The 23,524-nt window shown below is 37.7% G+C and overlaps 1 protein-coding gene across 1 annotated transcript in view; it reads right to left on the bottom strand.

Annotated features, from left to right (window-relative positions):
* Positions 1–23,524, bottom strand: part of SNTG1 (syntrophin gamma 1) — a 242,877-nt gene that overhangs the window by 190,988 nt on the left and 28,365 nt on the right. The window contains exons 3-6 of the mRNA XM_058668373.1: positions 18,343–18,399; positions 7,687–7,744; positions 6,871–6,914; positions 6,743–6,784 (exon numbers count right to left, since the gene is read on the bottom strand). Coding sequence (XP_058524356.1) covers positions 6,743–6,784; positions 6,871–6,914; positions 7,687–7,744; positions 18,343–18,399 — 201 coding nt within the window. The remainder of the gene's footprint in view (positions 1–6,742; positions 6,785–6,870; positions 6,915–7,686; positions 7,745–18,342; positions 18,400–23,524) is intronic.

Genomic DNA, 23,524 nt, shown 5'->3' with positions numbered 1-23,524 from the left:
AGACTATTCTAACTTTCTCTGTTCTTGACAATAATTTAGCTGCCCTGCTCTAGCAGTTCAAAGAAAGACATTTTGTGTAGAGGGGGGTCGCACTTTCTCTTCTTTTTTCTTTGAACATTTCCCAGCCACTTGATTCATGTAATGTCCCTTGAGCCCTCCTAAGATGATCCCCACTCATCTGTTTTATTCTCAAATAATTGAGAATCCTTGCCTATTTTAAAATTTTTTTGAAATCATCTATTATTCACTGCTCCCTAATAATTTTATGCATTTCCCCTAAAAATTATATTCCTTTTTTCTTTCTTTTTTTCTCCCTTTTTAATGGGCTTTCTCCTGGGAACTAGAACTTTGTTCCACAGAGGTTACAGTTACCCATTAAAAAAACACTTGTCTGAGTAGCTGTGACCATGCTCAGTATTACTTTTTCATTTTTGGGATTTTTGTATGCACTCCCTTTTCTGTTTGTTTTGTAAACATCATCACTTTAGTTTTCTAGATTTGAATAAATGTTATTCTTTTACATGAAACAATTCTGAGCAATTTGGTTGGAAAAGAGATTGTCCATGATATTTTTTCTTAGGAATTATTTATTTCTTTATTTTTATTGGACAGTCAGATTTACAGAGAGAAGGAAAGACAGAAAGATCTTTCAGAGTTGAGCTGATCCAAAGCCAGGAGTCAGGAGTTTCTTCTGGGCCTCCCATGCGGGTGTAGGGTCCCAAGGCTTTGGGCCACCTTCTGTTGCTTTCCCAGGGCACAAGCAGGGAGCTGGACAGGAAGTGGAGCAGCTGGGATTAGAACCGTTGCCCATATGGGATCCTGGTGCCTGGAGGAGGAAGACTTTAGGCACTAGGCTACCACACCTGGCTAATCCCATAATGTTGTAAAGTTGAAGTTCAGAAGAAAGAAAGAAAGAAGAGAGAGAGAGAGAGAGAGAGAGAGAGAGAGAGAGAGAGAGAGAGAGAAAGAAAAGAAAGAAAGAAAGAAAGAAAGAAAGAAAGAAAGAAAGAAAGAAAGAAAGAAAGAAAGAAAGAAAGAAAGAAAGAAAGAGAAAGAATGAAAGAGATTGCAAAGGGGATGTAGGATTTAGGCTCTTTATCACATAACATGATTGGAAGTATCTATTAGAAAAAAACATTATCTCAGATCTTCAAAACTCCATTCCTACTTTCTTCTCCTTGGTTTGATAATGTGATCATCTTGAAAATAAAATAAGGGCTTTGCAAAAAGTTTGTAATTTGTACATTACCCATTCACCCATTTCTGTTCCTCCTTCTATCCTCTAAGGACAGGAGAGACTGAAAAGAGCCTCTGCTGAAGGGAAGAACGGGTGACGGACACACTCATTTCTTCCACAGGAGTCTATCCTTCCTCAGTGTGATTGGTCTAGGTGTGTCTGCTTCTGTGTATCCTGCATTTTTCCCCTAGAATGAAACTATCTGGGGATCAACTAAAACATTATGATTTTGTCTCATTATTTAGTGGATGTGTAATAGTAGGGCTGCACAGTTACATGGCATACGAGCAGAAATAAGAACTTGATGGGCATTAATAGCCATCATAAGGAGACAGAACGCATGTCATTGAAATGCTACCTGTGCTGCCTTCATGTATTATTATTATTATTTTTAAACATTTATTTATTTTTATTGGAAAGGCATATATACAGAGAGCAGGAAAGACAGAGAGGAAGATCTTCTGCCCATAGTTCACACCCCAAGCCGCTGGAGATGAGCTAAGCCAATCCGAAGCCAGGAGCCCAAAGCTTCTTCCCAAGCTCCCATAAGGGTGCAGAGTTCCAAAACTTTGGCCCGTCCGTGACTGCTTTCCCAGGCCACAAGCAGAGAGCTGGATAGGTAGCAAGGCCAAGGGGATTAGAACTAGCTTTCATATAGGATCCCGGCACATGCAAAGCAAGGTTTCTAGCCGCTAGCATACCGTGCTGGGTCTTTCATGTATTCTTAATTAAAGAACAGGTACATAGACTCTTAAACATATTAAATCTAAACATACAAATAAGAGACTCTTCCAATATTTTATTCACTTCTAATATCAGAGGCGGCATAAAAAGAATCTCTGGACTTTATATTTTTACACTTAACTTTTCCAAATCACTGAGAAATACTAAGTTAAATGATTTCATATGTGGTTAGTTTAAAGAAAACACTTGGTTGCATAAAATGCTTTGCTCAATTAGAGCACAAAAGCTTTTTTTTTCCAAATTGTGAGCAATATAATTTCTAGAGGTATGATAAACCATGATTTATAACTGAATGACATTTTAATCTTCACCAAAGTCTAAAATGATTTGTGTACATTGCAAATATGTTTCTTGGTGATGCATAAAACCTCTAAGACTGTTCCAATATATAAATTACTGTTTGATCTTCAGGAGATTTGCTATAACCTTTGTAATGTCTTTCTTTCTGATTAATATAAATTGGAAAAAGAACATGTTCTTGTGGAAATGGAAAGTTTAAGTTTACTATATAAAAACATAGCCGAAATGATATCAACCAGTATTCATTTCTGCAACAGTATTTCCACTGTATGAGTGTAAATTTTTATTTAGTTGAGCTTTTATGTTTTTCTTATAAAAATAATAATTATTTTAGAATTTTGTTCAAAATAACAAATTCAGAATGAAGGTATTGATTAAGTATAGTTCATATAATCTAATATTTTTTTCTTCATGAAAGTTATACATGCATAAAAATGAACCCCTTCTTGGGGAATCCATAAATCCCCAGCCCATCAATGAGCCTTTATAAGCCTACCTCTGGAAACACCTGCCTATTCCTTCTACTCCACATCAGAATGATCTATTCTATATTTAGATTTTTACTGTGTGGACATTCTCTAGTTATCTTGACATACTATTTTGTAAGAACAGAGATACCTTTTAATTCAAGAAGCACTTCTAATTTTTGTATAGTTAAATATTATTTAATATTATATCTGGTTATTGTAGATACATAATTGACACATTTTCAAGAATGTTGCAAGAGAAAGAGATTATCTGTTGCTCACTCTGCCAATGACTACAATAGCTAGTCCCAGACCAAATAAAAGCAAGGAGCCTGGGGCCCTATCCAGTTCTCCAGCAGGAATGGCAAGGGCCTTGTTCCTAGGTATATCTTCAACTGCTTTCACATCACATTAGCATGGAGTTGGATTTGAAGTGTAACAATAGATCTCAAACTGGCACTCATTTAATACACGTTTTGCAGGGGATGAATTAACCTTTAACACCACAATGCTGACTCCATTTCTTTCTTATTTTTAATTTCTGTCTCCAACTTTTTCTATACTGTTTTAATTTTAACATTCTAAAGAAATAATGCCCATATGCCAGTAAGTGTAGTCATATCAAGTGATTGATGCCATTTTTCTTTTCTCTTTTTAACTATGTATTTAGTTTATATTTAAAGGGCAGATTCACAGAGAGAAAGAGAAATAGAAATATCTGTCATCTGTTAATTCATACCCCGAAGTGTAATGGAGCAGAATTAGTCCAAATCCAGGAACGAGGAGCTTCTTTTGGGTCTCCCAAACCATTGCACAGTCCCAGGGACTTGAACCATCCTCTGTGGCTTTCCTAGGGCATTAGTGGGGAGCTGGATAGGAAGCTAAACTTCCAGGGCATGAATCACAGAGTCCATTAGGAATGCTGGTGGCAAAGGTAGACAATTTCCCTGCTATACCATCATGACAGCCCAATACTGTCTCTTTTTTCATTGAGCAATTAATTTAAATGTGTTTCACATAGACAGGTAATCAGTCTTGCTAGTTAACAACAACAACAACAACAAAAAACCAAAAACATGAATGTATAGATACAGACAATACATTTAATGTGTCTGTTTCGGTGGTAAGGACAATAGCATCGATTTTAATATCCACTGAGGCAATAGATCCTGCTTTCCCTGGAAAAAAAAATAGCACTTGAAAAAATTTTGATGTCTTGCAAGCAAAACTCCTGAACTCCAATGTAAAATCATCTTGAAAATAAGGAGAGGCTCTGCTATGATAACTAACAAGTTTTAAGTTTTCAGTCAGGTTACTTGTACCACAGATGCCCATCTTGATTCCATGTTGGAATAGGTGGAGCCAATTCGAGACGCAGAGCACTGTGAGCTCTGTGTCCAGGGGATGACACCTGAGCTTCCAGCAAAGATCATAAGAGGACACCAGTGGACACAGGCACAGCATCTCCCATAGGGCTAAGGAAAGAAAAGGATGGCAGCATGCCAAATGCAATGATGAGTGGTATAAAGTGAGATAGAAGTCTTCTCAATGGCTAGATGTTTGCTAAAAGCTTCACATATTTAACTTCATTCCAAAAATTGGCATATCCTTTCAAAAAATTGTTAGTTCAAGTTTTCTGAGAAGGAAGAAAGGGGTAGAAGTATAAGCTCAGTTGCTTTGGATTAGGTCAGTGGGTTGACCTGGGATTGGGATACTGTAGGGTATGCGAGGGGAAGTCCAATATATACATCACTATGCACTCATAACACTGCTGGGACAATGGTTCTCATGCTTAATTCATAAGGAAACTTTGTGTGCTTCTCTTCTTCAGTAATCTTTCAGCAGGACGAATGCCAGGGGGAGAAAGGGTGTCAGGGAAAACCAGAAGTGATTATTGCTCCCCCACCCCTCAGAATGGCACCATAAAAAACAGAAAGTGCTGCAGCAATGAAATAATAAAATCTACTGATCACAAAGTATGGGCCATGTGGAATCACCTGGTAGTGTCAAACTCCCCAACTCCAACACAAAATAACAAGTAAAACCTTCCCAAGTGGTTTGTGGATGAATGTAGTATCTCTAACAATGAGAATGGAGAGACCAGGTGAAGAATAGAACAGTCACACAGAAATGATAGGCTGTTGTTCATGCACAATAGGTTTCTGATTTTGGAACTCTATACAAAATTTGGCATATCAGCAGGCTAGTTCAAAACCACCTACACCCTCTGAGCCTAATTGTGGCTTTTTTTCTGCCCAGGTGAGTTCATTTTAAAACATTTAATTAGTATCTCTGTCCCACTGAGGTGTAAGTCTATTCACTCAGGTAATAAGTAGCAAGAAAAAAGACATCTAGTTGCTGTTGGAAAGCAAGGATTGGAAACAAATAGAAGTAGTGGTACCTATATTTCAATGAGACAATGTTAAGCCTGTCAGCAAACAAAAAGCATTTTGTGAAGGACCACATGGACTTTTCAAAACAATCCCCAAAGTCTTTGCGTTGAAAGAGAATGTGCACCATCAGCAGTGGTGCGATCAGCATGTTCTAATCTTTCATGCCACACTGAGCTGTTTAATCAGAGCTCCATAGCAATTTGTCCAAGCTCGCTGCTTGCCTCTAAAGGGCAAATCACAAACACCTTCCAGTAAACAGCTTGCAGTTTTTAAAGAGAACGCATTTGTTTTCATTCCCTGAACAGTGAATTTAAAATCAGTTTATGTTTTGAAACAACATGAAAGATAAAACAGCCTTGCTTACTTAGGTGTACATAAAACATGCACAAGAGTCTTCAGAACAGAGGTCTCTGTGATGTGCTGTTTTCTCACGTGTTTTAAAAAATCTCTTGGAAATACTACGCCAGCCATGCATATTTGTAGGAAATGTTAGGCTGGATGCATGCATATTTTTTCATGATGTTTGGTGCAGAGTTGCAAAGGATGACCTAAGCAGGAGTTTGAGGAGATAAAATAAAGGCGCACCCACAAACGTTGAGTTGTTATGCCCAGGGCTTGTGACTTAGCATTCCCTTTAATTCTCCAGCCTCTGACTTTTCACAGACACGTGTCTCCCTTTCCTGAGGTTGAAACGTGTGAATACATCAGAAAGGTATTCTCCAAACAGAAATGAACAGAAGAACGATGCTTGCACAACCCAAAATGCATCAGAGGTATGGAAGGTAAAAAGGTTTGCAATGGTTTTCATTTGTATGTTTCTCAATAAAATTTTAGACATGATTTTGTTTCCAGTGTTTCCATAGGCGCTACTAGGGAAGGCTTTATGAATAATATTTAATCAGTCATGAAGAAAATTTTCCAAAAGCTCCACTACTGTTCTGTTCTCTTTTCTATTGTTTATCCATTCAACAGCAGATCTTTCCAGGTACAGTTTATAGGTTGCCTACAGTGGAGTCCTTTCAGTGAACTATTAAAACTCAGTCTTTAGGGCCAGGAACCAAAATTTGCTAAACCAAAATTTGCTGGGTTAGAAAAGCTAATTCTGAAAAACTTTGAATTTGTGCATTTATAAACAGCCAAATAAATAACACATTAAAATTCTGCCTTGAATTCTTATGTACCTCAGACAGACACATTCACACATACATGTGAGGGCACACACACATATAGTCTTTACTTGCTCTTCCATTGAATCCTAATATGAAATAAGATTTCACTTATATTCTGTTTTTACTGATAAGCTTTTAAACACTTGCAAATATCTAGAAATTATTTCATCAAGAGATACATTTAACTGGTTTTGAGATTGATAGAAGCTAAAATAACCCTCCTTAAGTATTTGTTTGAAATGTGTTTCATGCTGGGTAACACTGAACTGTGTCTGAAATGAAAAGGAATCAATTAACAGATAATTGAAAATTTTATAACATACTTGATCAATGTCATATTTCCCTAATGGATAAATTATAACTTTTAGAAACACAATAAATCTTTACTTATACATAGAGGAAATTATAACATTAGGGGAACAGTAAACTCACCACTTCTTCATGTCTGCATTTTCTCACATTAATCCCATTTATCTGCAATAAAAAGAAAGACATAGTTTCTCATGGTATGTTGCAGATTTCTCTGTGTTGCACACAGAGGAGAACAGTAAAATCTGTACCTGCAGAATTGCATCTCCAATGAAGAGTAGTCCCGAAAGCTCCGCTGTAATGAAAAAGGACAGTTTATAAGACAGCAAATATGGCCATCATTCAGACAAAAGGCTTGACTAAAGCATGGTCAAATTCATAAAGAAAAATGTATATATTTAATGTGGTTAGCACCTCAAATGTTATACAAAGAATGAATGTTAATATAACAACAAGGTTCAATTCACCGTGATTATTGAAATGCATGCAGGTATATTTTTATTTAATTCTATTGTTTCAGATCTTAAACATACTAAAAATGGTTAATTCTTCAGGTGAATGATAGAATTTTCTCATTTACATATTTCTGAGTTCTCAGTGAAAAGGTTTGAGATGCTCACATTAAATCCATCAGTCTTGGAATTGTTCTATTGTTTAAGATACTAAGACAATTGCTTTACATATATGTCATTTTTCCTAAATGATATTTTTTCTTTTACAGAAGGATAAATAAAACTAAATATTAAAAAATGAAAAAAATAATCTAGGTTTGTCTTTACTAGACATCCAGTGTTATCATTATTCCCATATATGTGCATGCTTAATGAAACCAAGGAAAGCCTGCAGTATCGCTAAGTCACCCAGAACACCTTGCCTGTCCTTAGTGCTTTCCCCCTCGTGAGAGCTCTTCTGTGGCGTGATAAAGGGCATAGACCCAGGAATTACACTCCTCATCACGGGGAACATAAAGCCAGTCATCACATGATACAACAACAGCTGATGATTCATTCTTCAATAACAAGAATTTACAAAGGAATCACTGTGTTATAATTCTGCAAACATCTTACCTCTTTGCTCCTTGGAAATTTTTGAAATGACAACTGGAATATTATGTTCTGCTCCTCCCTGGAACAGGAAAATCATGTATTGTAAATTTTTAGTCTTAAAAGCATGCAGCTTTTTAGCTTAGAAACCATACAGATTATGAATGGCATGTTAAGTGGGCACTAGGCAAACTTTAAATAAAATGTGTGTAATTTTCACAAAAGTAGATATTGTTCCCATGAAGCGAACTTATCTGCCTGTTTTAGAATTTTGGTGAGGCACTCACTAAAAAGTTGCAACTTTAGGGGCCCGACATGATGGCCTAGTGGCTAAAGTCCTAGCCTTGAACACGCTGAGATCCCATATGGGTGTGGGTTCTAATCCTGGCAGCTGCAATTCCCTTCCAGCTCCCTGCTTGTGGCCTGGGAAAGGAGTCAAGGACGGCCAAACCTTGGGACTCTACACCTGTGTGGGGAGACCTGGAGGAAAGTTCCAGGTTCCTGGCTTTGGATTGGCGCAGCACCGGCCGTTGTGGTCACTTGGGGAATGAATAATTGGATGAAAGATCTTCCTGTTTCTCCTGCTCTCTGTATATCTGACTTTGCAATGAAAATAAATAAATCTTTGAAAACAAGTGGCAACTTGATGTGAAAGTTTCATTTCTCAGAAGAGATCATGATGTCTTTTAACAGGTATTGTCTTCAGAGTGAAGTAAGGCAAACCATTGTAGGGATGCTTTCCTAAGATTCAAAGCACCTAATAATTAACTACTTTAATTAGCTGACTGTTATTGCCAAGCACTTAGCAGTGTAGGGAACTGGCTGCTAAGTGACCAGGGATCCCTCACCTGCACTTTGCATAAACAAAATCAGAATGTGCATATGCATGAGAACTAAGAGACTCATCTGCATTTCCTTCATTAGCACTAGATTCCTCTGTGTGGAAGCTGATGCTCAATAGTTAACAAAAGGAAACACACCACCAGGAGTCTTGCAGTAGTGCTTTGTTATTGTAACAAAAGAAATAGGGGGGAAAAAAAACACGAATGGGAAATAAACAATCTAAAGGTTTATAAAGTGAAACAAAATCAATCCTTAGAATAGCTGCATAATGTCCCTGCTGCTCTATTACAGTATGCAGAAAGCAGAAAACAGTGGTAAAAATCCAAGTAAGTACATTAAGGACTAAAAGGTTGTACGTGAAAGACGCATGGTTCTTTGAACAACAGGATCATTGAAAAAGTCTGAATTCCAGGGATCTTGCCCTATCATTAGGGTCTTTAAATCTCTTAAGCTCTTTGTTCTAAACCAGCAAAGTAAGAACAAACATTTTTCCTCATGGATGTCACTCTTTACCACTGAGTCCCAATGTATTTAAATATTTGCCCATTGTTTTTAAGCAAAACAATGGTATCCAATATCATCTTGGCAAGCAAAATCCTTTACATTTTTGGAATCTGACCCCCACCCCCCAATGATAATTAAGATAGTGAAAATTCTCCTCCTCCAGTTGAAATCCAGTCTCACTGCCGAACTCTTTCTTATAGTCGACCCAGAATCCACTAGTGATCCCTGTGATCCCTCCACATTTCACTAACTCTATGACATAATGAATCCATGACATAGGCTACAATGGTTCCTAACCTTGCTCAGCATTTTAGTTCACATGGTCCCAGCCAGCTATGATCCAACCTATGACAAACAGGCCTTTCACTGATTACAGGAAAACCGAATTACAACTAGGAGTGTGTTGGACACCAGGTGATTATTCAGCATACAATGAACATTAAGTAAAGGGGAGCTGTCATTCTACTATAGTGTATCTATCTATCTATATCTATATAGATAGATAGATAGATATAGATAGATATAAAAATAACATGGGCATTAAAATGGTAAACAATCATAGAATTAACCCATTCTAAGACTCTAAATATTCATTAGTTAGGACTCCAATCTCTGTCTACAAATTCTCTGTTTAGTCTGACTGTATTTGTCAGTTACTAATTTGCTATACATTTTATTTATTTTGTTTCTCCTTTCGACATCCCCATCTAAATTAGTTTCATGACAGCATTGATATTTAGATTTTCTAATTTTCTTTTGATTTATTCATACGCTGATGAAAGTCCAGTGCACAGAATGAAGCATTTTTTATCACTGAAATATTTGTTAAATGAATGAATAAAGTTTAAACCTGTTCCAAACCTGCACTGTGGTTGCTAATCATGTCTTCAGATACTATGGAATTTAAAACATCAGGAACACATCTAGATTTTTTGTTTGTTTGTTTGTTTGTTTGTTTTAAGAAATAGGCAGCTAACACCAAAGACCCATCAAGTGAAGTTTTAAGTAGAATGGAAGGAGGAAATAAATCAAGTATAATACAGAATTTTTGATATTTTAAGGCAGGGAGTGGTAATTTTTTGCCAGTTTCATCAATGTGGCTATCATCAAAGTATCTCTCTTCCGCTCTTCTGCATTTTACAGTTTTCTCTTGTTCTACTACTGAATGCAGAGAACTTAATGCTTACATTTTTAAACCAAGTTTCTATAGAGAATTTGGGTCCTTCTAGATAAAATGCTGTTGAGACAGCAATTGCATGGCATCAACTCAACAATCTCACTGTTTTCATCGCCTTAAACATGTAACTATCCTTAAAAAATAGGATATAAGCAATCCTTATTTTAGAAAAATTTTATAAGCAGTGTTTCTTTAAAATTTGCATGATTTTAATATGCTTTTTTAAATTAGACATTTTGAGCTTTGAATATTTAAACTAGCTGTAGAAATAATTTCATTCATTAGAAAGGAAAATTTGAGACAAAAATCGCATGATAAAAATGGGAATTTAAAATTATACTGCCTTGAAATGTCAGAGCATTCCAGCTCTGTTAAAGTTAATTAGATTTAGTTCAGGACTTAAATGGGAAAAATCTAAAGTCTTCAAGGCAAGAATCAAATAATGTGGTTTCCTCTGTTTAAAAGAGGTGATAAGCTTTCCATGGCATTTACGATCAATACAGAAATCCTTAGCAGCCTGTGTTCTGTGGGCTTACTCCCCTGTGTAACTTCCTCATTACGAACCTAAAGGATGTTAATATTGACTGTTCTCCTTTTCTGGAAGGCCTTGCTTTCCTATTTTCATTAACATAGCTGAACTTTTCCTCATATTTGAGATGTTAGCTAAAAGATCTCTCCTTTATTGTTTTTCTCTGGATCATGGTTGCAATTTGCATTTATCTAATTAATGATTGGATTAAATCTACACTCCCTGTAGCGTGTGAATGAGTTGAGACACATCACCATCAGGACAATTGATCCAATGATTCTGATTTAAAGAATGACTATTTTAATGGAGTATTGTTATTCCAGGATGGGAGAACATCCTACAATATGGAAAACGAAGTAATGTTGAAAGGTGTGCTCAGGTAGTAGATAGCAGTGTAGTAAATCAAGCATCATGCAGCTGTGTCATATCCATTTTATAAAGCACAGATAATGTTACATCTAGTTTTGTAGGAGGAAAGACACGCAATCTCAGTGTAACTGAAATTTCATTAATCAATCCTAGAATGCTTTGGAGCACAAAGAATTTTGACAGATCTTTGCAGTTCAACATTTTCATTATTCCAATCAATCTGTCAGTTACAGTCTATATTCTGAGGGAAACAAAAGTAAACGGATGACTCTCGCTTTGTTTCACTTAGAGTGCAGGAAACATTTGTGAGCAAACAACAACAACACAGTAATCACGGTTAAGAGCCAAAGCTGATGGGACTAGGAGAACCATGTAGGGGATACGTGACATAAGACGCAAGTACCCATCTTTCTCCTGAACACGATGTGTATCTGCCAGAAACACTGAAATTTGGTTTTGGCAAAATTAATGCATTTGCCTATGTACTGTATGATTGCATTCATATAGAATCCCAAAATAGAAAGATGAATAGAGACAAAAAGTAAATCAAAGGCTGTTCAATATTGAGACGGGAGAAATATGGTGACAAAGTGTATCTTAAAGAAATGCATTTCTCCTTGAGGTGCTAAAATGCCCTAAAACTGTACCGGTATTATATTTAGCTTTGGATAAACCAAGAAAAATTTTGCATTTTGTAATTGTGTATTTCATTTTTTTCCCAAGGATTTGTTTACTTGAAAGCCAATGAAAGAGACAGAAAGAAAGAGGTTTCCTTCATTTGCTGATTCATTCACTACATGTCCAGAACAAGAGCTTGGTCCAGGCCAGACTAAAGCCAGAAATCAGAGACTCGTCCCATGTGGGTGGCAGGATCCCATGTACTTAACATACCATCTGCTGTCTTCCTAGGCACTCTAATAGGAAGCTATCTTAAAAAACAGAGCATCCAGGATTCAAACAAGCCCTCTGATATGACAAGATAGCATCAAAAAGGCAGCTATGTCCTAAAGCCTGCCCCAAATTGTGTACTTCAAATGGGTGATCTGCACAGTGAATTCTATAATAATGGAAACGTTTACTTTAAAATAGTGTTTAGAATGATAACTGCCCAATATTTTGGATTCTTGGGACTCATCTACAATCTTCCAATTCAGGTTGGTTTTCTGCATATGCAGAAAATGCATATACATTTTGTCTATGGGGAGAAAACAATGAACCAAGTCAAACAGAAAGAACAAGGAGCAGTTAAGGGAGATGAATGGGAAGAGTCTTGACTTCTATTTATATCCTTTTGCTTTGAAAACCCTAACAAATTAAACAGTACAATTTGACTCAGCTATCGTGAAAATATATTTTTAGCTGTGAAATCGGATATAGTAACCACCCAACCCTTGAAACAAGGGAATTGCTTGTTTGAACCTCATAATTATGATTCATTTATTTTTGTATGAAAAAACTAGAAATTGACTAGCATGATTTGTGTTTGCAGATAGAGAATTGGGAGATAACAATATCTATGTCCCCAAGAGGAGAGTTTAGCCATAATTTAGCTCAGGTTTCATAGATAAAGCACAAAGTTATTAAGAGTAAAGGCTGTGTGTCATCAGTTTTATGTAGGGTTGCGCCTCAGTTGCCAATTACAATAATAGGTAGGTTCCTTAACCTCTTAATTCTCAATCTCCTTGTCTGTGGAAGGTATTTCAGTGGGTATAGAAAACAAATTAAACAACATTTAAAACATTTAGCTCAGAATCTGTCACATAATGAGAAGGCCATAAATATTTATAATCACTGTGTATAAATTACAAGATGATTAATGGTAAGAACAATTATAATTATCCTTTTGATTGCTAACAAGCTAAAAGTTCCTGATAGAAACCACCTTTGAGCACATACATTTTCTCAGTGATTGTGTATAATTTCTTCTTTACATGAGAAAAGCGATGTCTGGTGGAAAATGCGCCATGGCATATTTTCTAGTGATAGTATTGAATACACCCTTTCCCTATACGGTGATCATTCAAGACAGTGACCAGGGATATAATTCAAAACATAAAACTACATGTTTGTATTTTAGGAGAAATTGGAGATAAATGAAAATCTCATAAATGCAAGACAGTGACTTTCTTTAAGGTGAATATCACTCAGTAAATATCAGAAGTGTAAGGCCAAAGAAGTAAGACTTTTTAAATCCTCTGGTGCTTTAAGTTGGTGATATTTGTGGATACAGTTGTACTCACTAACTTACCCACACAAAGATAAATACTAGCACGGTTCAAGTTTGATGAACACTTGGAAGAAAATATCTACCAAAGGAGCCGGATAGGATGGAGACAGCAGCCAAGGTACTGAGAAGGGAGTCAAGCAATCCCACAGGGGTTGATGCTGCACCTGGGGAAAGCCTAGGTCAGCCCAGGTGGGAAATGTCAGTAGGACAATACACGACCTACACCAGCCATCCTGATGCCTCTGGCCTCTTCAGAGGAAACCACTTCCATCTGAGTGCAGAGTGGGATGTGTGATAATGCTCATGTTCATTTTCTCCAGTTCTGGGAAAACATAGTTATCTTGGAGAAACATAACACTTTTTAAATAGATAGGCTTGACTTTTTTAAGGACAAGTAAAAACAGAAACTGTTATGGCAGAAAAAAAAAAAAAGAATGCACATTTGTGACTTCCAAGAAATGTATTCCATCAGGGAAAATGGAATGCTGATAATGAGCAGAACTCAAAAATCCACCAACCCAAAGTTATAACAAATACAAGAATACTTCTGAATGGAAATGTGGGTGTAGCATAGCATAGATCATCATGGCCGCCAGTAGGACAGAGCAGGAGTGAGGACTGTACACAGAGCACTGGGAGGCGCTCAAACCAGGGCAGAGTAGGAAAGCCCCTGCACCCCCCCTCCATGAACGCCCCACTTTGAACTCCTGCAGTTCAAGCTTACATAAAAGGCATCTTAAAGACAACAACCTCTCAAGTCCACATTTCATAGTTTTCTAGTTCTGTTGTTCATTTGATCTTTGTTGATTCACTAGAGTCCAATGATGATTGTAACTCAGGGCAAAAATGCAGAGAATGACACAGGATTCAGGAAAAAGCATATCCTGCAGATGTAAGAAATCACTTTGAACCTCAAGAGTCAATGACAGAGGCCTCCAGTTTCTGCAACAAGAACATGGGAGTGAGAGCTGGGCCTCCGCATCTGCTCGGTGATCATCAGCCATGCCTTGGTGTCGGGAGCACAGGTCTGCGAGTGTGCACAGAGGCCACTGATGGGCTCTGTGCTATTTTACTTTCTACTTATTCAGAACTGACATACATGTTGAGTTAGTTTGGTCTTTACCTTCCATCAAAAAAGATTACAAAGGGATTCAGGAATCTAAACGGCATAATCATCAATGAAAATAAATCAGAGATTCCTAAAGAAAACCCAATGATTCTGTATTGATTCTGATGTAAACCAAGAAATTCTTTTTATTTTTTAATATGTTTATTTACTTGAAAGGTAGATTATAAGCAATGGTTAGAGAGAAAGAGAATTTCTTTTTTAAAAAAAAGATTTTTTATTGCAAAGTTAGATACACAGAGAGGAGGAGAGAGAAGAAGATTTTCCGTGCATTGATTCACGCCCCAAGCAGCCGCAATGGCTCGAGCTGAGCCAGTCCAAGGCCAGGAGCCAGGAGCTTCATCTGGGTCTCCCTCATGGGTGAAGTGTCCTAAGTCTTTGGGCCGTCCTTGACTGCTTTCCCAGGCCACAAGCAGAGAGCTGAATGGGAAGTAGGGCTGCCAGGTTTAAAACTGGCACCCATATGGGATCCTGGCTCAGGCAGGATGAGGCCTTTAGCTACTAGGCTATCATGTTCGATCCGAGAAATTCTTTATGGTAAAAATCCAAGCAATAACAGGAAGGGAAATAGATTGAAATTAGATTGAAAATTTAAGTGGTATTCCAAAAACATAAATGAGGGTCAGACGTCCAATATTGTAGTCATGATGCCTCCTGCACAAAATGGGTCCATGTGCCGAATCCATGCCTGGTTCCAGCTTCCTCTGTTTCGCACACAGCAATCCTGATGGCTCAGACAGTTCTGCCGTTGGCTCCTGGTTTCAGCCTTGCCTAGCCTCAGCTGTGCTGAAATTTGGGGAGTGAATAGAAGCTAAGATATCCAGCTTTCTGTCACTTGCTTTTTCTCTCTGCGGTTCAAATAAACAAAACTTTCAAGAACTGTGATTCAAATACAACATGACGTTCACTTTCGCTAATGCTTGGGATTTCAGGAATCTTGGGGCAGAACTCTCTTCACTGTATTCTATATCACACATGACATTATCCCTTTAAGGGAAGATCCCAAGCTCCTTGAAACAAGCTGCTGAGATTTATAACTGCCTCAATCTTTTTATCCCAACTGTGCAATTTTGTACCTGTGCGTGTGTGTGAGTGTGTGAGTGTGTGTGTGTCTTAAGAGAGCACTTGGAGGAGAGAACAGAACTGCATTCCAGAGAACCGTGGATTTAAGATCACTGGTAGTTCCCAGAACATCAGATGTTCCACAACCTAAAGCTCTTACAACACACTAATTAGTAACTCTCCGAGGCACCACACACAAGCAACGTCTCTCCCCAGTCACCTGCTGCTCTCTGCCTGCTACAAGGGAGAATTGAGCAAGACCATGTGTGCAGAGGTGACCTGGCGGCAAGGGCGCAGGAGACCTGGTTTCTCAGGGATCTAAGTATGACCAGCAGACTTCAACATCTTAACATCATTTCTTCCCTGTTTTCTGACAAAAGGTCATTTTGTTATCATTCATTTTTGTTTTTACAAATGAGGCTTTTGGAAGGCAGAAAGCATATATTGTTTCTTGTACATCTCTTGAGATTCAGGAGTACATGAAGCAGCCTTTGCATCATTTGTAAATGGTTTTCAGGTGTCTAACATGTCACTGGCATCATATATGCCCACACGTTCATGTCCCAGCTGCTCCACTTTCTGATCCAGCTCGCTAGTTATGGTCTAGGAAAGCAGCAAAGGATGGGCCAACGCCTTGGGAACCTGCATCCGCGTGGGAGACCTGAATCGGATCAGCCCAGTTTTGGCTGTTACCACCATTTGGAAAGGAACCATTGGATGGGAGATCTCTCTCTTTCTCTTTGTCTCTCCCTTTGTCTCTGTAATCCTGACTTTCCAAGTAAAATCAATAAATTGTTTGGAAAACAATACTAAATTTTCTATTTCTGGCAATTTTGTGTTGGTCATAGAATTTTCCTTTTTGGTCAACCCTCCTAATATATAGAGTTAATCACAGGTCAAACATGACTCCTGAGACCAATATTTTAAACGAAAATCTGCACTGAATTAATCATGAAATCACTATGTATATAGGTTGAAATAATAAAACACTAGAAGGAAAAGATTCAGTTGCAATATGTTTAAAGTTTTCAAATATTTATATAACAATGTGGTATTTTAGTAAAAATAAGTAACATGTTATTTGATTTCATCAGTAAATAAAAATAGGGAAATGGTAACAAAAGTCTATTGACATAAAACATGTTTCAACTATCAGGAAACATGGATTTTGTTCATGAACTTTCTAGTGTTTTACTACGACCTTTAAGTCAGCACTCTGAACAGACATCAACACACACACACACACACACACACACACAACACCCCAAATTTGTTTCTTAAATGAAATGGCTCCCAAAGCCTGTTTTTTTCTTTTCATCCTATTCATTTTATGCCAGCTTCTCTTGGCTCAGCTGACAATAGAAAAAAGTTACAAAAACATATTTATAAGCTAACATTTGTACGCTAATAGCCTCATCGTTGATGACACAATTATCCTGCATACTTATCTCTTTTTTGAGACATTTGCAAAATTAACCAAATTTGGTGTTCCAAAATGTCAGAATTTTGCGTTTGGCACATATGTAACTTGAGTAGAGACAAAACATATTTAATATAATATTTAATATATACATATATTTAACACAAGCATCTAGATAAAGTTCAATTTCAATAATCAGTATAGAAAAATAGCTTTGCTAAGCTTATAAAAAGCTCTGGGTGGGACCTGATGCAGTAGCCTAGCAGCTAACGTCTTTGCCTTGCATGTGCCAGGATCCTACATGGATGCCAGTTCTAATTCCGGCAGTTCTGCTTTTCATCCAGCTCCCTGCTTGTGGCCTGGGAAAGCAGTCGAGGACGGCTCAAAGCCTTGGAACCCTGCACCAGCATGGGAGACCTAGAAGAAACTCCTGGCTCCTGGCTTAGCATTGGCTCAGCTCCAGCCGTCGTGGCTGCTTTGGGAAGTGAATCATCGGATGGAAGATCTTCTTCTCTGTCTCTCCTCCTTTCTGTATATCTGACTTTCCAATATATATAAGTAAATAAATAAATAAAGCTCTGGCTTAATTCTGCATTGTGTGTAGGTTTTCTAGTCTTCAAAATGTCGTTTTTATTTCAACAATGATAAATTTCAAGTGTGGTATACCTTTAAAAGGCATTAGTATCCAGAAAGAAAAGTTATTACTATTTAATTCTAAATGGATTTGACATTGTGGATTGAGATTTTGTGATTGATTTAATAAAAATAAAAATTAAACAGAACAAAGGTAATAGAATCGAACTGGCACTCCATACGATGGTGGTTTTTGTTGGTATGGGATTTGTCCTTGTTCGGTTTGCTGCATGTCTGCTTTTCCTACTCCACTTGGACTAGGTGTGAGAATGATAGTTACATGGCAATATCACGTTTAATATTTTAGTAGATGGCAGATAAAAATATGGGGGAATCTCAACTGAACTTGAGCTGTGGTTATGCAACAAGGTGGAGGAATCCACCATGGTGGGAGGGTTTGGGGAGGGGTGGGGAGAACCCAAGTATCTATATAACTGTGTCACATAATACAATGTAATTAATGAAGTTAAATAATAAATAATTTAAAAAATAAAAAATAAATAAATAAATAATTTAAAAAAAAGAAAAAAAATACTAATGAGACATATCTAAGGCTGGGAAATGTAAAATTCCAAAAGTTTTTCTGTGACTTCTAAATTGTTACGTAAAGGGTGAGCATGATTCTGTGAGAGTAGACCTAAATCTAATCCATCTAAAGGGTTAATCAATCCTTTGAAGGGATTTGTTAGACTCATTCTTGTCTGAATGATAAATAACATTCACTAAAATGCACAGAAGTTCAATCCCTCACAGCAAAGTCTTTGCAAGGATACACTGGAAAGGCAGCTACCTTGATGCTTAAGCCAAATCCTCCCACTGCTTGCCTTCTGATGGTCACTGTTCTTTCCTGAAAGACAAGATTTACAGAGAGATCAGTGCTTCCAGTACCATTCTTAAGTAGCCTTCTGCACCACATATTATCCATTTTTGCAATAAAAACAGTAATTTTACATCAAAGCTCCATTGATTGATTTTTCATCAAAATGAAAGCATTACAGTATTAGTAAAAGTCCCACACTCTTACAAATCAAATTATTTCAATGTTTTTAGGGTATTTCATTGAATCCTAGCTCTTCTACATCCTCTCATTTTCACATTATGAATGACCCTGCAAGTGGTTCATGCAAAACGTGTGTTAAGAAAAAGCAACCCTGGTTTCTAGCATGGTGGTATAAAAGGCTAATCCCTCATCTTTGTCACAGGCTTCCCATGTGGACACTGGTTCATGATCCGATTTCTTCATTCCTGATCCCAGTTCTCTGCTTAGGACCTGGAAAAACCGTGCAGGATGGCTCAAGACCTTTGGTTGCTACACCCATGTGGAAGACCAGGAAGAAGCTCCTGGCTCCAAGAGCCAAGCTTCCAACCGTCTCAGGTCCAGCCTTTGAGGCCATTGGGCCGTTTGGAGAATGAACCAGCTGATGGAGGATCACTTTTTCAGTTTTCCTTTCTCTCTGAAAATGTCTTTTTTATTTCCAATAAAAATAAATAAATCTTAAAAACAAACAAATATGGTTTAATTTTATTTTGTACCAAAATAGTTTTCTGAATTTCATTTTCCTGCAGTTTTTGGAGGGTTTTTTTTTATTTTTGCATGTTCTTGTCTGAGAAATGACAGATTTGGGGGTCCATAAAATAACTCAGTCTTGACGGCAACTGATGTTTGTACTTTGGTGGCTGTGACACGGACTGCCGTGCCTTCACATATAAATGATTCATGCAATGTCCGAGAGTGAAACTGTGAACAAGCCAGGCTGAAAAATTAATTGCCTGCTTGAAGAAAGAATGAATTACACGCCTAAGTAATAATGGTAATGGAATTATCAATTTTCAGAAATACTTCTCCCTTTCCTCCCACAATGGAAACAATAACTCAATCACTGACTTGTGAAACATAAAAATAGTCACAGAGACAATGGTATGGGGACACAGAGCCTTGGGAGGACAAATCCTGCAATTTTCAATGAGAAAAATCAATATTCTCTTTTAAAGTAATCATCTCTCTAATTCATGCCCTGGAAGCATGTTGAAGAGTTGATAACTTCTACTTATTACTTGCTCCATATAAATCAATCTTTTGAATTTTCTCCATATATTCTGCCTTCATCTAGGAGAGGTGTTTATCTGGTGCCTAAACCTCCGCCTATGGCCAATGAATTGATTATATAATGTAATTCCAGATGTGAACACTGCTTTTTTTCTTATGTACTGTTTGGTTTCCTTCACTTTCTTATTCTATAAAGACTGTCTGAAAAGCATAAATCTCATTTTGAAAATATCAGGAGAAAAATTTGAAAAATTTTGCTGCTTCTGACTCTGACTAAATATTTTAATATAATGAAAACCTTATCATTTACAAGCATTTTAAGCTTCATCGTTTCCCAACGGCCTAGCTTTTAAAACCAAAATAAAGTGGCCAGAATGACAGCCTAGTGGTTAAATCCTTGGCTTGCACGCCCAGGATTCCATATGGGCACCGGTTCATACCCAGCAGCTCCACTTTACTTGCAGCTTCCTGCTTGTGGCCTGGGAAACAGCAGAGCACAGGGCAAAGCTTGGGACCCTGCACCCGAGTACAAAACCCGGAACAAACTCCCGGCTCCTGGATTTAGATCAGCTCAGCTCCAGCCATCGTGGCCACGTGGAGAGTGAACCATCGGACAGAAGATTTCTTTCTCGCTCTTCTTCTCTCTGGATATCTGCCTTTCCACTAAAAATAAATAAATCTTTAATAAAAGCATTCAAAACTGAGACCATCAGTCTAAAAACTGAGGCATATTATTTCTTTATTTGTGAACTGTGTGTTGAAATAGTCTTTTTGGTGCAGACTGGTAAGCATTTATCTTTAGGGGAGGGAGTATTTATTTTATCTGAAAGGTAGAGTTCCAGAGAGAGAGTAAGGGATGGAGAGAGAACAAGGAAACTTTCCCCTGTTGGGTCACACCTGAAATAGCCAAGGCGGCAAGAGCCGAGCTGGTTCTAAACTGGTAGCCAGGAGTTTTTTCTGGGTCTCCAGATGGGTGCAGTGGCCCAAATCCATTAATCATCTCCCAGGCCAAGAGCAGGAGCTGGAGCAAAAATGAAGCAGCTGAGACAGTGCCTATATGGAAAGCTGACACCACAGGCAAGGCATCGCCCACTACACAATAGTGATTCCCTGGTACACATTTATCTTAAAGCTTCAGTAGTATTTAGTAGAAATCAATAAAATAAATTAGCTTCATTTTGACATTGTGGTACACATCATTAAATTTAAAATTTGCAAATAAATGGTTCATTCTTAGCATTCTCATCAAAAAATGTTATCAAATCAATATCAATATTGCATTTACGATGGGATTGACACTGTGGTAGAGTTGTCTAAGAAGCCACCTGCAGTTCCATTGTCCTGTATGATTCATGGTTTGAACTCCATTTCTACTAGTTCCCCTTGTGGTCAGGCTCTCTTTTAATATGCCTGCAAGGCAGCAGAAGCTGGCCCAAGTGTTTTGGGCCCCTGACATCCGGAGAGGAAAACTATGAATTTTCAGGATCCTAGTTTTGACCTGGCCCAACCCTGACAGTCATGGTCAAGGAGGAGAGTGAAGTAGTGGAAGGAGGAGATATCTTTCCCTCTTTCTCCACAACACTGCTTGTCCTTTTCTCATAAGTATTTTTAACAATTGTATTTCTATAAGGAGGTATATTTGTGTTGGTAATTTAGGCAAAAATAGATATTAAATACTCTATACATTTGAAATAATAAATACAATCTTTTTTATGTGTAAGCCCCCCTACCAGTGCAAAAGGAGGGAATTTAGTGCTTCCCAATGCATACTGCTAATCCTACACATTTAAATATGCATGCAAGCACAAAATCAAAAACGAAGTTGAATACCTATGTGTGATGAACACACACAAAATACTTTAAAACTTGCTAAACACTTTCTGTGAAATGTGTTTTTATCCAATAAGAAAAAATAATCTCTTTTACTAAATAGTTGTTGCTTATCTTCCATGAAGTTCACTATAGAGTGGTTGAATTTTGCAAACAGTATTGACATTGAAGTTAGAGTCAAACAGTAACTCAAATATTTATATGCAAACATGATCGGCATATTACTTAAGTCTAATGAGCCTGTATGCTCAAAATTTATGAAATTTTGATGAATATTACACAATAACAACTTTGGGTTGAGAATCAATATTGTGAAAGACTGTGACATTTAGCAGAAATTTAACGAATATTAAAACACAAACTCACAGTCTATTATTCGAGACAGGGATTCTTACATGTAGTCATTAAGCATCTAATTAATATTTATCCACTTTAGATTCAAAAATCTTCACGAGAGCATGGGCCAAATATTAGAACTTAATTCAGTAATAAGTGAATTAAATAGTGACCTTAATTCTTATAAGACAGACAGGAAAACTATTCTTCTAAAACTGCCTATGACCTTAATTCTTATAAGACAGACAGGAAAACTATTCTTCTAAAACTGCCTATCAAGCTAGATTAATATTCTTGAATAGCAGGAAATATTTTTGTAATTCCTTCTCAGTAAGGAATAAAATACTTCAGTGCTTAAAAATAGTATCAAGACCAATGAGACAGTTAGATAAGATTGTCTACATCATTTGTCCTGAAACAAAAATGATAATCATAAAAAACTGTTTTAATTAGTAAATATCATCACCTCACTTTTTGATGTGCAAGAACCATTAGACGCTGGAGCAACTGGGTTAGCCAGTTTTGCCTCCTGGCTCAGTGTGTATAGAAGCCCAACTTGCCCATACTAAGAGCAGCCAGCACAGGGGTATCCAAGGTTCTTGGAATGTGTCTGCTCAATTCTTTACAAATTGGCCTTCCAATCTTAGGTGGTGAATATTTAGAATGTGTTCCAAAACCAATGTAAAGACTTGCTGATTCAGAAAGTCAGCAAAAACTGATTGCTGAAAATCTTGCAAGCCGCACTTGAACATTGGGGCACAAGCATATTCACATTGCAGCCCTTGCCTGCAAGAGCTATTGCTCCTGAACTCACTCCAACAGTCTGACGCTTGATTGATATTTTCTCATTTATTTGTTTAGGGATCAGCACTTATCCTCTCTCCTTTCTCAGCCTCTCTACTTCTGCCTTTTCCCTACTGCTCTCAAAAAGATTTCTTGAAAGAAGTAAGCATTAATGCAGGCCAGTGTTGTGACGCATCTGACAAAGCCCGTGATGCCAATGTCCCATATAGATTGTGATTTGTGTTCTATCTGCCCCATTTATTTTTTTTTTAAGATTTTATTATTATTGGAAAGCTGGATATACAGAGAGGAGGAGAGACAGGAAAGATCCTCCATCCGATGATTCACTCCCCAAGTGAGCCGCAACGGGCCAGTGCGTGACAACCCGATGCTGGGAACCAGGAACCTCTTCCAGGTCTCCCACGTGGGCGCAGGGTCCCAAAGCATTGGGCCATCCTCGACTGCCCTCCCAGGCCACAAGCAGGGAGCTGGATGGGAAGTGGAGCTGCCGGGATTAGAACCGGCGCCCACATGGGATCCCGGGGCGTTCAAGGCGAGGACTTTAGCCGCTAGGCCAAGCCGCCGGGGTCCCTCTGCCCCATTTATAAATCAGTTCCCTTCTAATGGCCTCAGAAAGCTGTGAAACATTTCCCTAGTGCTTGGGCTCCTGCTGCTCAAATGGGAGACTTGTGTGAAGTTCCTGGCTCCTGGCTTAACCTGATCCATCTCTGACATCTAGGGAGTGAACCAGCTGTAGGTATATTTATTTTAAAATGTATTTTAAAAATAATAAGCACTATTAATGAACAATCTCAGTTGTTCCCTTCATAAATCATCCACATGAAAGTTGGCCTAAAAGTGAAGTTCATGAACACATCTGGTAGTCTTGAGGATTGCTGCCTGATTTAAAAACAAACAAGCAGAAAAACAAATATTGTTCTTTGGAAGACCCTGGGTTGTTCTTTATCCATTCACC

Source organism: Ochotona princeps, chromosome 9, assembly GCF_030435755.1.
Source record: "Ochotona princeps isolate mOchPri1 chromosome 9, mOchPri1.hap1, whole genome shotgun sequence".
In the NCBI taxonomy this organism is placed as follows: domain Eukaryota; kingdom Metazoa; phylum Chordata; class Mammalia; order Lagomorpha; family Ochotonidae; genus Ochotona; species Ochotona princeps.
This window is presented reverse-complemented; position numbering and strand designations above follow the sequence as displayed.